General features: G+C 36.8%; 1 protein-coding gene across 2 annotated transcripts in view; it reads right to left on the reverse strand.

Annotated features, from left to right (window-relative positions):
* The window catches only part of ZNF407 (zinc finger protein 407), a 333572-nt gene that overhangs the window by 121013 nt on the left and 197775 nt on the right, over nt 1–14784 (reverse strand). For both annotated transcript variants that reach the window (XM_012571868.5, XM_072924461.1), the window contains 2 exons: nt 12296–12379; nt 3962–4082 (listed from right to left, as the gene is read on the reverse strand). In XM_012571868.5, coding sequence (XP_012427322.5) covers nt 3962–4082; nt 12296–12379 — 205 coding nt within the window. The remainder of the gene's footprint in view (nt 1–3961; nt 4083–12295; nt 12380–14784) is intronic.

Genomic DNA, 14784 nt, shown 5'->3' on the forward strand with positions numbered 1-14784 from the left:
CCTAACTATGCTGCAAGTTTAGAAAGCCTGTCCACAGACTATACAGTCAACTGATTTAGAAACCTGTGTCACAGGTGCTGTTCATTTTCAGGATGTTATACAGCTCTTCAGTGCTTACTGTGCCCATTACCAAAAGCTAACAGTATTGTTGTCAGTGTTACTCCAGGATGGTGTCATCTGAAAAGTTCAGCCACATAACACATCTTTTTAAAATGACTAGGAAATATAAAATAAGCATTGCATAAGTAATGGTAGTGCAGGGCCCTGTGAGACCAATTCTGTATTATAAAATTAGGTTGAACATTAATTAAGGGTGAATGAATATTTTTGTATGACAAAGCACATTGACTTAAGAATGGAGAGACATGCTGTGTGATTTGAAAAAGTAAATGCAAAGGAAAATCATGCATATTTTTATCTAAATAGGGAAAACCTAAATTGAAAACCCAAATGTGAAAAATATGTAACCAAAAATACAAGTAAATGTTTGTGTTTATGAATATTATATTTTGCTTCCTTCTAAAGAATTTTTAGAAGTAGACTGAAAACATAATTTCAAATTACAACTGTTGCTGGAAGTCATATACTACTGTATCAAAAAGCAGATGTCAATTTCTTTGTCATCAAAATACAAAATATTTAGACAAAAATAAATATCAAGTGATCACAGTACAAAAACTAGAGATGGAAGAAAACATTTTTCACAAGGATACTGAAGTAGAACTATAAGCATATGCATACTGTAGAGAATTTACAATTTGTGAGCTAAAAAATGCTAAGTTAGTTTATTATTCCCTTCAGAAAACCACATCCATTCATGTCTTTTTCTAGTTAAAAAAAGAATGTCTCATGCTGTGTGCTATGTAGGGAATAAATTGCCTTTTCTGTTCCATGCAGCCAAAATCACTCTTTTCCCCATAGTATCATACAGCTGATTTCACTTCAGTTTATAAAGTTTATAACAGTTCCTAAATTCAGATTGGTTTCTTCCAATAGCCCTTTTCCTGTACTTCTAGCCAGCATTATTTAGACTTTCACTCACTAGACTGGCAAGAATTTTTGCAGGATGATTATTCACAATTTCAGGCTGAGGAATTGAAAACGTTGAAGTCAAGAATCTCCAAGAATACTCTTAGCACCAGTGAGCTGAAAGGGAAGTTTAAGTATCTTGTACTTAGCCACTGTTTTAATTCAAGTGTCTCAAACTATTTTATAGACTAGAGATCAGTTATCAATGAAAGGAAACTTTATATTAGGACTAACAATACTTTCCTCCATATCCCAACACAAAAACAGGAATATTCACCTCCCTGAAAGTACAAGGCTCATTAAAGAGTCTGCAGTTGCCAAGCAACACTAAACAGCAACACATGAAATAGTCTGGATTAATTTACAGTGCAAGGGCCGAGCTCACAGCATCACGATGAGACCTCAACCACTAGACTTAGGAATGAATTTTATCACTAGATCAGGAGATTTCAAAATCTTAATTTTAACATTTTCTCTAGGTGACACTTGCAAGACTACATACCATCTGCTGAACTGGTGCAAACGGTATTATTTATAAAGTTGCTAATAACTTTCCTTTAAAAGAGAAATACTACGTGACTTGACAAGGAGGCAACATGTGATTCCCTTAAAATTGTAGTTTAAAATGGAGAGAGAGGTGGATAGAGAGCAGAACATATACTTGCCAACAAGGCTGGCTAATATCCCAGGACTGTGGAAACTGGCAGGCACAAGCAGGACTGCTGAGCTAATAAATACAGCAGCCCCTCTACGGGCTCCTCTGCAGCTACATGGTGTGGCTCACTGCCTCTATGAACTTGCAGCAGCAGCAGCAGAGCTCTGGTTCCTGCATCCCTACCAGATGTTTTTTAGCTGAGCTTGGAACACATTTCCTGCAGAATCAAAGCTTCATCAGCTGGTATCTGTGGAGATCAGCCTCCAAAGGTTAGGTCAAAATTGGCCTGTGAAGGATGGAAACTAACATTCTATTGTCATGAAACATTTATTTTTCAATAATATAAAAGCAGGGCATGCCCAGATATTTCTTGTTAATCCTGATAAAATATGCTATGCTTGCATATTCTCAAATAACTTCCAGTATAATAAAATACTAAAAATCTTGCTATTTCTTGGAATTTATATCCCATACAGAAAAATCTTTGTCCCAAGTAAAATGATCTCCTGCCTTTCATTCAACAGAGCAGTGGGTTATGCATTTTGTCATCCTGAGTGAGGGAAGTGCACCCACTCATTGGATGTGTGTAACAAATCCCAAACTGATTCACATCTACAACACTCCCAGTCTCTTTGGTCTTCAAGCCTAGGATCTCAAAACCCACTGTAACCCACTTCTCATTACCTAGGTCTATAATAACATTATTTCTGTCAATTGGGATGATTCAGTAAAGATGGATGACCACAAAATTAGGTGTCCTAAAACACACAGCATTAAAGACAGCACTTCTTTTACCTTCAGTGTAGCACATCATGTCACACTAATGCTTACATGCTCTCACTTCACTCAACACAGACCTTTTAACACAACTGCTCTGACAAATGAAAACCACCTCTAATTCCTAGATGATTTACTGAAGCTGACAAAACCACTTCTACTTGTAAAGAAAAATATAAAGAAAGCAGGGACACTGTTAAGGTAGCAGCATAGAAACATAGCCCTCGCCCCCTGAGGTTATCAAATTCAGTTCTCTGCAGTTCTAGAGTGTGATTTAATGGCTGTTCAGTACAGAAGAGTTCACAGAACATTTGCCCCACACAAACAAAACAATGCAGTGATAAGTTTTGCACAGAAAATGTGTAACTACTGCAGAAGCTTTCTGTACAAGTTTTCTGTGAAGTAGCTCATAAATAGCATGAAAACAGGTATTATGAAAGCAGATAGGCTTCATTATATAGTCTTGCTTTAGGAATCTACATTAAAATTTATACTAAAGGAACATTACAGTTGCATGTTCAGGATGAAAAGAAAATAAAAAAAATATAGGGGTATAATCAAATGTTTAACTTTCCCCTCTAGTGTGCATGCATCGCAACACATACATCTAATCATATGCCATTTATTAAATATAATGCTGATTTAAAAAACTTTTTGAACATCAGCTCTTGCAAACTGCCCACAAAATACTTCTATGGATTCCTTTATAGTACACATAGACTAGTCACCTCACTGCAAGGTATTAGAAGTATTCAAGAATGCAGAAAAGTGTATTTAAGAGTAAAGATGTACTTAACAACCAATATGAGATCATTTAATAAGTAGTCTATAATAAACCAAAGACACAGGCAATAAGCACCAGAAGTAATCTTCATGGATAATCATGTGATTCTTTTAAAATTTAATCAACTGCCCTAACATGGGGATGGGTTTTAGTCATGTAACATGGGAGGCTTTGCCATGCAACCAACCCTATGGCCAACTTTGATCCTCACACCCTGGCTAGCAAGGAAAAGGAAAATTGGAGCAAAACAACAAAACTCTGAAGAACTGTAACTAGCTCGAGTTGCTTCCAGTTCTAAAAAGTGTCTGGTGAGTACTTAGGCTGCTAAGCCTTTTAGAGAACTTTTCTTTTCTTGGTGAAATGGTTGCAACTCAACCAAGAAAAATTTCAAAACTGCAAATTATTTGAAAAGGCAATGTAGATAAGCAGCCTCACCATAGAGAATTCAAACAGACACTGGAGCAGCTGTGAAACAAACACTCAACATTAGCACTGTAGTGTTACCACTAAAAGGTTTCCCATCATTTGTTTTTCTTTATAAAGTAACAGCTAAATACTGAAGACTAAGTTTTTAAATTTAGCTCCTAATTTAATATGTAATTACTGCAGCCCTGATGGTGTTTTAATGGCAATATATTTTTATTGGTGACTTCAAATGAACCTCATCTGATCACCTTAACCCTTCTCTCATCATGCTTTAGTTAATGACTCATTACCTGTAGTCACACCAGGGACATCTGTAAGGTTTTTCTCCAGTATGGACACGCTTATGTCGTGTCAGATGCGATTGTGTTGTAGAAGCAAAGTTGCACTCATCACATTTGAATGGTTTCTCTCCTAGAAGGTGACAAGAGAAGATTATCAGTTTTCATCTACAGAAAAGGAAGACAAACCCAAATTTCTGGCATATCCCTTGAGACAGCTTTTAGCCCATGTATATATATATATATATATATATGTGTGTGTGTGTGTGTATATATAGCAAACATAAATACAACATATATTTCCAAATACAATGCATTAACTGCAAAATATGACAGACACACATCAGTATCCAACTGACTTCCCATAGGGAATTACCCAGCAGCAAAAAGGAGGAGAAAGAACAGCACCGAAACAGAGTAACCTTGTTACTGGGTCTTACTCTATGAAAATACTCTAATCAGGTGACAGGCATTTGTCTCACACCACATCTTCTCTTCAATCTGGGCCAAGCACAGCTCAAAAAGTAACATGGGGGGAGGCAGAAGGTGAAAAATCACACTGATGCTCGTATTCAGCATATACTCAGAAAGGAACATCTCCAGGTGTAGTGTCTTTCTTTCCATCTCCAATCTAAATTTTTAATGTTATCCTTTAAATAACATAAATAAACTGGGACTGAAAAACTGAATCAGAACTCTCTCCTCGACTCCCCTTATCTAGCCTGTTAGTCTTCTGCCCTTGTGAATATTTTCTGAAGAGTAGGCCAGTTTGCAGCAGAAGGACTTGAAAGGTTAATGCAAATAAAACAAACACCAGCTACTAAACTTCGACTAGGACAATATTTTCAGGTTACTTAAATTCAATCTATGCTGAATACAGAGCTGTGCTGAAAATTTCTAGAGGACTACTAATTGAGGAAAAGTAAAAATCTTTAGTGTCTTAGTTGCTATATGAAAAGAGTACTTTTCCTTCTACTGGAGGGGTCTACCCCTTAGAAGATACTTAGACAAAACCTCATGACAGATACAATGTGATGACTAGTTAAGACACATACATCCCATTTTTCCAACTGGTTGTCACAGAAACACTGCTTGGGGCTTACAGGCAGATATAGTTACCATTTAGGAAGGAAAGAGGTTTTCTTTCGTATGGAAAAGCTAAAAGCCTGTTCCTAACTTACATTATCTTCACTGAAGTGTGCAAGCCCTCCAATGTATTTATCTAAAAACTACATAAGGAATCAACATTCCTGATTTAAGAAGTTTGGATAAAACCTCTAGAAACAGACATGTACTGTGTAGACTGTTCAGAGATCTAGGACAGGCCGTTTCAAGTTGAACCATAAGCCTATTAGCAGGTATAATTTGAAGTTTTTCAGACTGACAGAAGACACACCCCAGCTATCAGTAAGAGTGGCCAACTGCAATCAGTAGCAAATGGCCACTCCCAAACAGCCATGCCACCAAGATAAATTTTTCAAGCTGTTTATAGCAGGAGACACTGAAGATTTTGGAATAGACTTTGCCAGAATTCTGAGAACAGAGAGAAATCCACATTTTTCACTCTTGGAGATTGTTGGGGTTTTTCTTCCCAAGGGAAAAAGATACATAAGGCCCTCAAGGCTTGAAAAACCCCTAATACTGGATGGAAAGACAACAGAGCAGCTTCTGAAAGATCCATAAAAAGTTGGAATAATTGCTTTTAGCAGCTGTGGGAGAGAATACCAGACAGTGTTTTTCATTTATTGCTTCATGGGACAAGGAAAGGTGAAGGGGCAGGACTCAAAGACAAAGCCTCCATGCTGGACAAATTGAGACGGCTCGAAAGTATGTCTTTTCTGCCCCAAATGGGGTTTTCTTGTCAGACGCTGACACTCTGCTCTGGAGAAGCTGATTCTCCCAGCAGCTTGCATGGCAGTGGCTGCTGCTTCAATTAAACTCTCTGGGAGGCCATAGACTCCCTAGCAACGTAACCTGTTCTTGAACTGAAGATTTCCCGTTCTGATTTATTTTATCATCTAGCATTAAAGAAGATAGCAACATTTTCAAGCCTAAGTAGTTAAGCCACAGGTATTTTAGATAACATAAATACTTATTTTAACTGCTTTCATTTAAAATGAACTAGAACCTTGCCAATTCTCCCCCATGTAAAAAAGGCAGATCTGAACTGAAAGGAGATTTTTAGTTTGCCGTTCAGGGGAAGAACAGATCAAATAAAGGTTTGCTGCTGCACCAGGACAGGGCCAGTGGGGCTGACAGCTGAGCGAGGGCCTGTTGAAGCCAGAAGGGCTTGCAAATTCCATTGTGACCATAAGAAAAATGGTAATCCTTGCCCACTGCTACAGGAAGTTTCTCCTTAGGAAATCCTTGTGGCTAACTGCTCCTGTCAAGTAGACTATGTGTAAATCTCACCTGACAGAAAGTACATCACGGCAGTACCACACAACAAAAGCCAACTAAATGGGGAGGAAAAAAGACAGCCTAGCACAGCCTGTAATTCTTAGCAGCTGTACATAAAAACCAGTATTTTTATGGAAAATTAACCAGGTTAATTAGTACAGTTGAAAAAAAAAACTAAAAGACAACTAGGTATTTCTTTGGGTTGGGTGATACTAAAGAGCATATTAGCTGCAGGAGTACTTTTATTTATTTGTTTATTTATTAAAGGTTTCCACAGACCCACTGAAATTTAAGAATTTTTTGTCTTTCCTATCTATGGGCCAAGATGCTTCTAATAGGTCTTTGTGTCCCAGTTTTCCCTCCACCCTTCTTGCCCCCAGACATTTCAGGCAATAAACATAATTCTTTTAATATGGGTTGCCATTAAAAATTCCAAGAGGATTCTTGTTCACCCGCTGTCAAGGTTCTAATTCATAAAAAATTTAAATTACACCAAGTAAAAATATCAGTATTGACAGTATTTTTTAAAACAACAGTATGCAATAACTTTAAAATAGTGTATCCATAACTATAAGGACAAAGTCTACATATTTAAAGACCCATAAAGGTAAAAAAAAATGAAATCACCTCCCCACCCCCATTACCACTACAGAAAGACTTATCTGTCTCTCCCTATATCTACCTTTAGCAATAACAAGCCCCATGAAAAAGAAGATAGGTGCCCCAAAATGATTCAATGGTCAACAAGCTCCATGGAGGAACAAAAAAGGACACACATCCAAGATAAAGGACCCACTCTGTGGGGGTTTATAAGCACTTTCAAAAAGCTACATTTCCTGACCACGGCATTACAAAAGAAATGGCTTTGCATTTTTTGACAATACTGCAAACAACTTCTGAAGTGCACCTGTTGTTTAAGTAACCTCATATGGAAAATTTGAGCTCCAACAATCAAAAATTGGGGAAGAAAATGACAAAAGGGCCACTTCATAGGGAGAACAAGCATATAAAAGCAGTTATTAAAGCTGCAGCTAATCAGTAACTGAAGTTTTCTCTTTTTGTCTTGCTACTGGACAAGTTCTCTTAGGTAGGGAGAAAGTTTTAAAATCCCAGGTTTTTGGTGTCTTTGCTGGTCAAAGGTTTGCTATAATCAGTTTGCCAATCTGCTGTTAATGTTGGTGTAAGTAGAAACAAAGATGCTCTTCAAATTTCATCTATTGCTGAAAAGAGCAATAAGCCTTACCGTGCTGCATTTCCTGTGGTATTCAACATTATAATTTTTTTAAGCTGTGGTGGGGAAGTTGAAGGGAAGAAGCTACATTATACATATAAATTCAATGCCGAGTAATGTAACTACACATTAAAGTCAAAGAGCAGTTCACATGAGAAATAGAAACACAAAGTGAGTCACTCATCTGGATAAAAACACATATATTATTAAATTTTCTTTCTTTATTACATTGACCTATAAATGTCTCGAGATGAGTGAGCAGAAGCAATCATAGAAACAGTGCTCTGTACAATATAAGCTACCATCTTCAAAAATGCATGAAAATATTTGAACAAAGACAAGAACTCCTTAAGCGGTTCCATAGGTTCATGGTGACTGCCACAGTAGTGCACAGTAAGTGCACTCACCCACTAATACTTTACTACTGTGTACTTCTATCAAGCCTGAGAAGACCACACCACAACCAACACATGGAAAGCAAATGCAGACTGTTGATGTGTAGAAAATGAGGATGGGGTTTTTGCAATTTTGAGGAGTACTAACCAACATTAAAAAAGGGATTTCATGCAAGAGAACACAATCTGTGACTTATAGCACTGTGGGACTGAGTCAGTTACTACAGCACACCATGGAAGTTTACTGGGAAACATGTAGAAGAACGGGAAAACAAAGGAGTTGAGCAGAGCAATTAGAGAAAGAACATAAAGAAAAGATATTTTAAAATTATGAATTGTTTCTATGCTTTCATTTCAAGCCAGAAATAATTACCCTTGCTTGTTTTTTCTCTCTTATGCAATTTTTGAGTTGATAATGATTAAGGCAAAATATTTAAATCATCTGCTATTATTTACTTCTTGTATGTGTGTGTGTGTGTGTGTGTGTGTGTATTTTTGGTGGCTGATTTAGAGGCTATTTACCCTTTTTTGTTACAAAATTCAGGTAATTGTTCAATTCTTAGTGTAATTCAACTTTAAATTCAGCAAAAACTATCTTCAGGAAGATTTTCTTACTGGAACAAAATAAGAATCAAAAAACTTGCTTCAGGATAACTCAAAACACAAAATTTTTTTCTCACAGCCTTGTTGAGACACCAGAACTACAGCATCTATGTTCCTGCAGCACCGCAAACTATCCCTTATTTACCACATAGCACCAGCCGATACTGCGAGCGGTCCAAGTTTCTTAAGACAGTTTATCACAGCCTAGGCAGCCACAAGTACCTATTGTAAAGCTATTGGCAGACAGAGATGTAAGTATTCCTTTCAGTGTGATAACACTGATAACAGTGGTCAAACTCTGGACCACTTCTTAAGCCACTGCTTCAATTCACAAACAGAAGTTTATGCCATGGATATTTACACCGTCAGTGAACAACTTTCAGAATACCAGAGACAGATTCTGCAGAATGCATCTGGAAGAAGGTGCACTCAGGTCATAAAATGTTGGAACATCTTCCCAGGACAAAATCAGCCAACAATTTCACTTATTTTCTGTCCGAAGCGTATGTTTCTCACAGGACCAGGTCATCATTACAGACACAATGTATTTAAAACAAAATAAAAACATCAACTGGTAAAACACCAGGAATTTCTTGATAGGTCAAATTATTTGTTCCTACTTTACAGTTGAGATGGCCTATATCCATGAAACCTTTATGCGGATGCATAAAGGTCTTGAAACTAATAGCTTTTTCTTTCATTTGAACATTCCCATACTTCTTTTTATTTAAAATGAAAAGCATGTCTTCAAGGGATAACATCCTATTTACCAAACTGGTCTATATAGTTTGCTGCAAGAGTGACTGAGGCTCAGATTTTTTCACATCAAGTAATACTTCATGTTGCCTGTAATATTTCCAAAGAAAATGCATCTTTCAGAAGACAAAGACATTTCTTCAGGTACAAAGAAAGAATCTAATCTAAAAAGAGAAGAACAGAGTAAGAAATAACAGAATAAAGAGTATAAAGAATAAGAAGTCTAAGTGGCTGGTCCAGTCTTCCCCTGTGTCAAATCTCTACCAGCAGCTGAACATTTCTCTGGTGTGTTGGGACATCTCAGGCCTTGAGGCTGGGATGTGAGGAGACTTGTTAAGTTGGTTAAGACTCCTTAACTACATGTGAGGATTTGTTCATTTGCCCTTGAACTGTGGGCCTCTGACAGGTGATAGAAGTAAATTTTGGATTGGAAGATGTTCTGTGTCAGCCCCCTTGACAGCTTGTGTTACAGTAGGGAATTATTTAAGCCATTTAGAGTATTTTTGATACCTATCCCTTTCCAACATGATTGTAATTGGCTTTGGCATTCTGCTTTGGGAAAATTGTGCCAACTGGAGACACAGAAAAAGTAAAGGTGAAAAGAAAAGTACAAGGAGGAGTGCACTCAGCTAATGACTGAGATAAAGTTGAGCGCTGGATGAAAACACAATGGAATCCATGTAAGTGCAACAAAGGTGGATTGTGTCATTCTCCTTGAAACAAATAGAAGGTACAGATAATTTTTCTGCTAAAGAATAATCTCTGATTGTTTGTGCCACAGAGGCAGATAAATGCCAAAAAGATAGATCCCTCTGCCTCTGAGATACTGTCCTATATAGTATGAAGTTAATAGCAAAGTAATAACGAGCCTCCAGTCCTGACATAAAATATAAAGTTATGCTTGCTAGATGCAAGCTTCATGATCTATAACCTGTAAATCCCTGTGATCATAGCACAAGAAACCTCTACCACACTGGCAAAAGAAGGGCAAAAATGCTTTCAAAAACCTGGACAGCTTTTCACCAGGAGTACACCATATTTTCAGCCTGATTTTGCACATAAATCAGGAAATAAAATAGATTTCCTCTTGGCTGGTGGCCTAATGATTTTATATATATATATATATATATATATATATATATATATATATATATATTCATACATATAGATATTTGATGATAAAGGCTTACATTTCTGAGAAACCAGATCTGCACTCACATCATGGGTACAGACAAGATGGGTAAATACAAGAATTTGCATTTCTTCTATAGCCCCATCCTGAAAGAAGTGTTTACCATTTGTGTGGCTGCACTGACTATGAGTCCTAGATATATGCAAGATCCCAATCTGTCACATAGCTGGGCAATGAAAAATAAAAGGTATTTCCTATCTTCTTGATAACAATGATTTTTTTTTTTTGCTAAAGAATTAATTTATTAATCAATTTCTTAGGCTACATTTGTTAAACTTGTGCCAACATGTGAAAATTCTTCAAAGCTCCAGAAAAATAGAAACTTTAATTACAACTGAAGCATACAGCTTTTATTCCAGTAGTTGTAAGTGCTCACGTTATCATTCAGAATGTAATAATAAGATACCTTATTATGTTTACTAAATTACTTTTATTGGTCACTTGAAAAATACAAACTTCCTGCAGTAAATGGGAACTGACTGGCATTATTCTTCCACAAATTTATGTTCCTTGTTATTAAAAAAAATCTAAAATGTAGGATTACTAATGAGACTTGCAAGCAAATTTTGGCCTCGAATACACATATATTTTTTAGAGATTATCTGTTTCAAGATATTGACTAGCACTGAAAATCTTACCTTTCTGAAAGCATCAGAATCTCCTCCAAATATGGTTGCTTTAAATAAACTAAAAACAGGGTGGGAAGAATGGCTTCAGGCTCTCAAAAAAGAGAGTAGCTGCTCTCCAGGAAATTACACATTTAGATGGTATATGTCCTGAATGAAGATTAGTTTATACAGGGACATAATAAAATCTCCCACTGTGATTCCTTTACAAAATCCATGGAAAATTCATGATGTAACAACTATAGCTTCTCATTTGTTAGCCATTTCTTTCCACTGTACATTAGACAATGGTCACTTAACTCACACTGCAATTCCTGATGATATTACATTATCCTCATGATAGTCAGTAAAACAAAAAAACTGCAGCGGCTTAAATAGCAACACTTCTACGTCTGTTTGAACAAAATCTATTCAAATAATCAAACACTTACAAGGAACTACTAAAATGCACAATTAAGGTAGAATGTATTAATAAATGTTTAATACTTACACTTTTTCTGGTCTTCTGAAACTAAGAACCAATTTAATTTTGCCTGATATTAAAATTTTATAACCATGTGGTAGGAAAGCTTTACTAATTCTGGGAGAGAAATCTTGCTTTACATGCCAGCCATGTGGTAACTCTTAAAGTTGCACCTATTAATTACAAACTATCTTAAAATTATGAAAGGGCAACTGAAACAACACTAGCTTTCAACCATGCTTCAGTCAAAAAAAAATGGATTAATTTATATGTAGTCTCTAATTTTCACCCAGGGACATTCTAGCAGTCTCTTGCAAAATCTTCACAGTAGGTAATCTATTTGGGCCTTAGAAAAAAAAAATTAGTTGACGTAGCATTCATTGAAAGAAGAAAGCCGGTCTTCACAATTCTACCTCCTTCAGAATAAAAATGCCAAAAAACCCAAACCCACCAAAAATACCCCACACTCATCCCCAAATAATTATTCAAACTCCCAGCTAACAGATCTGATGCAGACCCTGGGCGTAGCGATTTCACAAAAACGAGAAAAAGCAAAGCAAACAATGAGCCAATCTATTATTTGTGCTGTAACGTGCTATTTGACTTGTGTTACTCCCCAGTGCAGAGGGACTCCCTTGCTGGGGAAAGCACGGGCGCAGAGTAAAGACAGCTTTACTGACCTGTGTGCTGCCGCCGATGCTTGGTGAGGGCATGACGTGTCCCGCCGGCAAAGCCGCAAAGGTCACAGAGGAACGACTTCTCGCCTGTTGCAACAATAAACAGATGAGGGACTGCGGAGGTCACAGATCATTAAAACATATCTATCAAGGCTTTCAGGGTTACTAATTCCTCCAATCAAATGTTTCCATGTAAATATGTCAAATGGGAATGAAATTACCACTGCGGTTTATTGACTGTGATAAAATCTGAAAAGCACCACTGAACATAATTACATACTTGTCAGACCCATAAAAATTAGCTTTATTATCAATGGAATGGTTTTGTACAACTTCATTTCTGTTAGATGTCTTCCAGATGGGGCTGCTTTATGCACTTGAACAGTTTTTATGCATATCCTGATTTTTTACAATTCCCATACATCTGGCCTTTCTGTGCTGAGTAAAGATTGCCTGGAAAAAAAAGTTAATATACTGTATATATGATTTTGCTTAAATAAAATATATTTAATTTACTAACAAATTAAAGGTACTGAGAAATTTTCAACAGACTAGGTCACAGTCATCTTTAGTTACCTTCTATTTATTAATAAGCATTAAATTATTTTCTTGAACACAAGAAGAGTGCAGGCAACAATAAAAGCCAAATTATTCAGTACCAGTGGCAATTCAGCACTGTTTATGTTTCTAAAGTTTTCATGGCATAAAAAAAACAGGTCTGGGGATTGCTGCTGAAATTGCAGCAGAACTCACATTGTTCGTCTTCAAATGATAATTCTTCATTCCAAACCTCTGGACCAATCTGAGAGATTTTGGCAAGCTCAATACTCATTAAAAGTGTATAAATGCCCTCTTTTTAGTATTTTTTTTTTTTAACAGAAGCTAGCATTTTGCCCTGTTGCCTATAAATGCAATTTATAATTTCACAGCAATATTTTTACTCAGTATGTACTAACATGCACAGAAATCTCAGTCCATAAAGGCCACATGGAAGGTCATTAAGAAGGAGTAACACTAACCTCATAGTCTCAATAACTTGAGATAAGACTGAAAATTCAATTTTTTTTTTTTTTTTTAAAGAATCCCATTAGTCATTTGGAGCCAAATTTTCTCCTTCCACTGTAACACAACAGTGAGGTGCTGGTGGGGCAATGACACTGAGTTCATTGAAACTAACAGTCTCCTTCCCTGTGGGAAAGGAAATTTAGTTCCTACAAAAGATGGCTCGGTTAAGAGGTCTGGTGTCAAATTACCAAGTCCTCCTGTGGAGAGAGAAGGCTGGAAACCTCCATGCTGTTTATTCCCATATAACCAGGCACAGGAATACACATACCTTCTGGAAAGGAACAGTGCCTCAGATAACTTTGGATACTGTTCACATAAGCAAGAGAGCATCTCATGAGCGGCAGCTCTCAGGAGAGCCTTGCAGGGCCCAGCTGCCCTCTCCCACCACCACCTTGCTGAGGTCTCTGAGGAGCCCCAGCTCTTCACCTCAGTTGCCCAAAGTAAGGGAGTCCCTGGGCCCTGTGATACCAGGAGGAAAGCAATTCCAAAGTTTCCAAGGCAGCTTGAATCCTACCATCAAAATAGGATGATAAAAGAGCTGATAAACCTCTGCCACGTAGCGAGGCTAGGAAATGCAATGGGTACATATTTCAGAATTTCACCATTTCAGAAAAAAGCAAATGGTGCATTGTTATTTTCTGCACCCAAACCTGGTCATGTAAAGCAGACTAAAATTATACAGGACTTAGGAATTTTTTGAGATTTTGATCTGTTGATGAGAGTATCCCAGAAGAGCAGCTAAGGTGCATAATAATTTCAGTATAACTTTTGGGAGTTAATTTCAGCAATCTGCTATTATAATTGAATCTAAAAAAAAAAATCAGAAAAAGTAGAACAGAAACCCATTCACACTATCACACGAGGAATGCAGTTGTGCTAAATGATGTAACAAAGTCTGAACTTCACTGCAAAATGTTTGTCAATAATATTATTGCTGAGGCTATGCGTGATTGTTACACAGAGATTTCTGCAAAGTCTCATCCAGGTTTTTTTTTTAATTACTTTATGGCATTTTAAAAATCAGGATCTTCAGCATGTAGCACTTCAATTCATCAAAATATCGAAGAAAAGTAATAGAATGACTACACATAATGCTTAATTATAATTAAATATTAATTTAATTAATTAATCAATTTTAAGTATAAATCCTTCTAACTAGCAGTAATGCCTAACACCCTAGCATAAAATTCTCACTTTGAAGTTAAATGCTGTTCCATGCCTACCAAGAAATTGCTCATCATCTATGTATTATCTTAAATTAGCTCATGTTGTGTTTAACATCTAGGAGCAGACCTCAGTATGACCTGCAGCTTCATACACTAACGAGAACACCTATAGCATCTTTGTAGGCTCACAGATTTACTGGGGAGTTTACATTTGGGCCTTTGTAACAGCTTTTGAACCACAAAGAAATCATTCAAAATCAA

This window comes from Taeniopygia guttata, chromosome 2 (assembly GCF_048771995.1).
Source record: "Taeniopygia guttata chromosome 2, bTaeGut7.mat, whole genome shotgun sequence".
NCBI lineage: Eukaryota > Metazoa > Chordata > Aves > Passeriformes > Estrildidae > Taeniopygia > Taeniopygia guttata.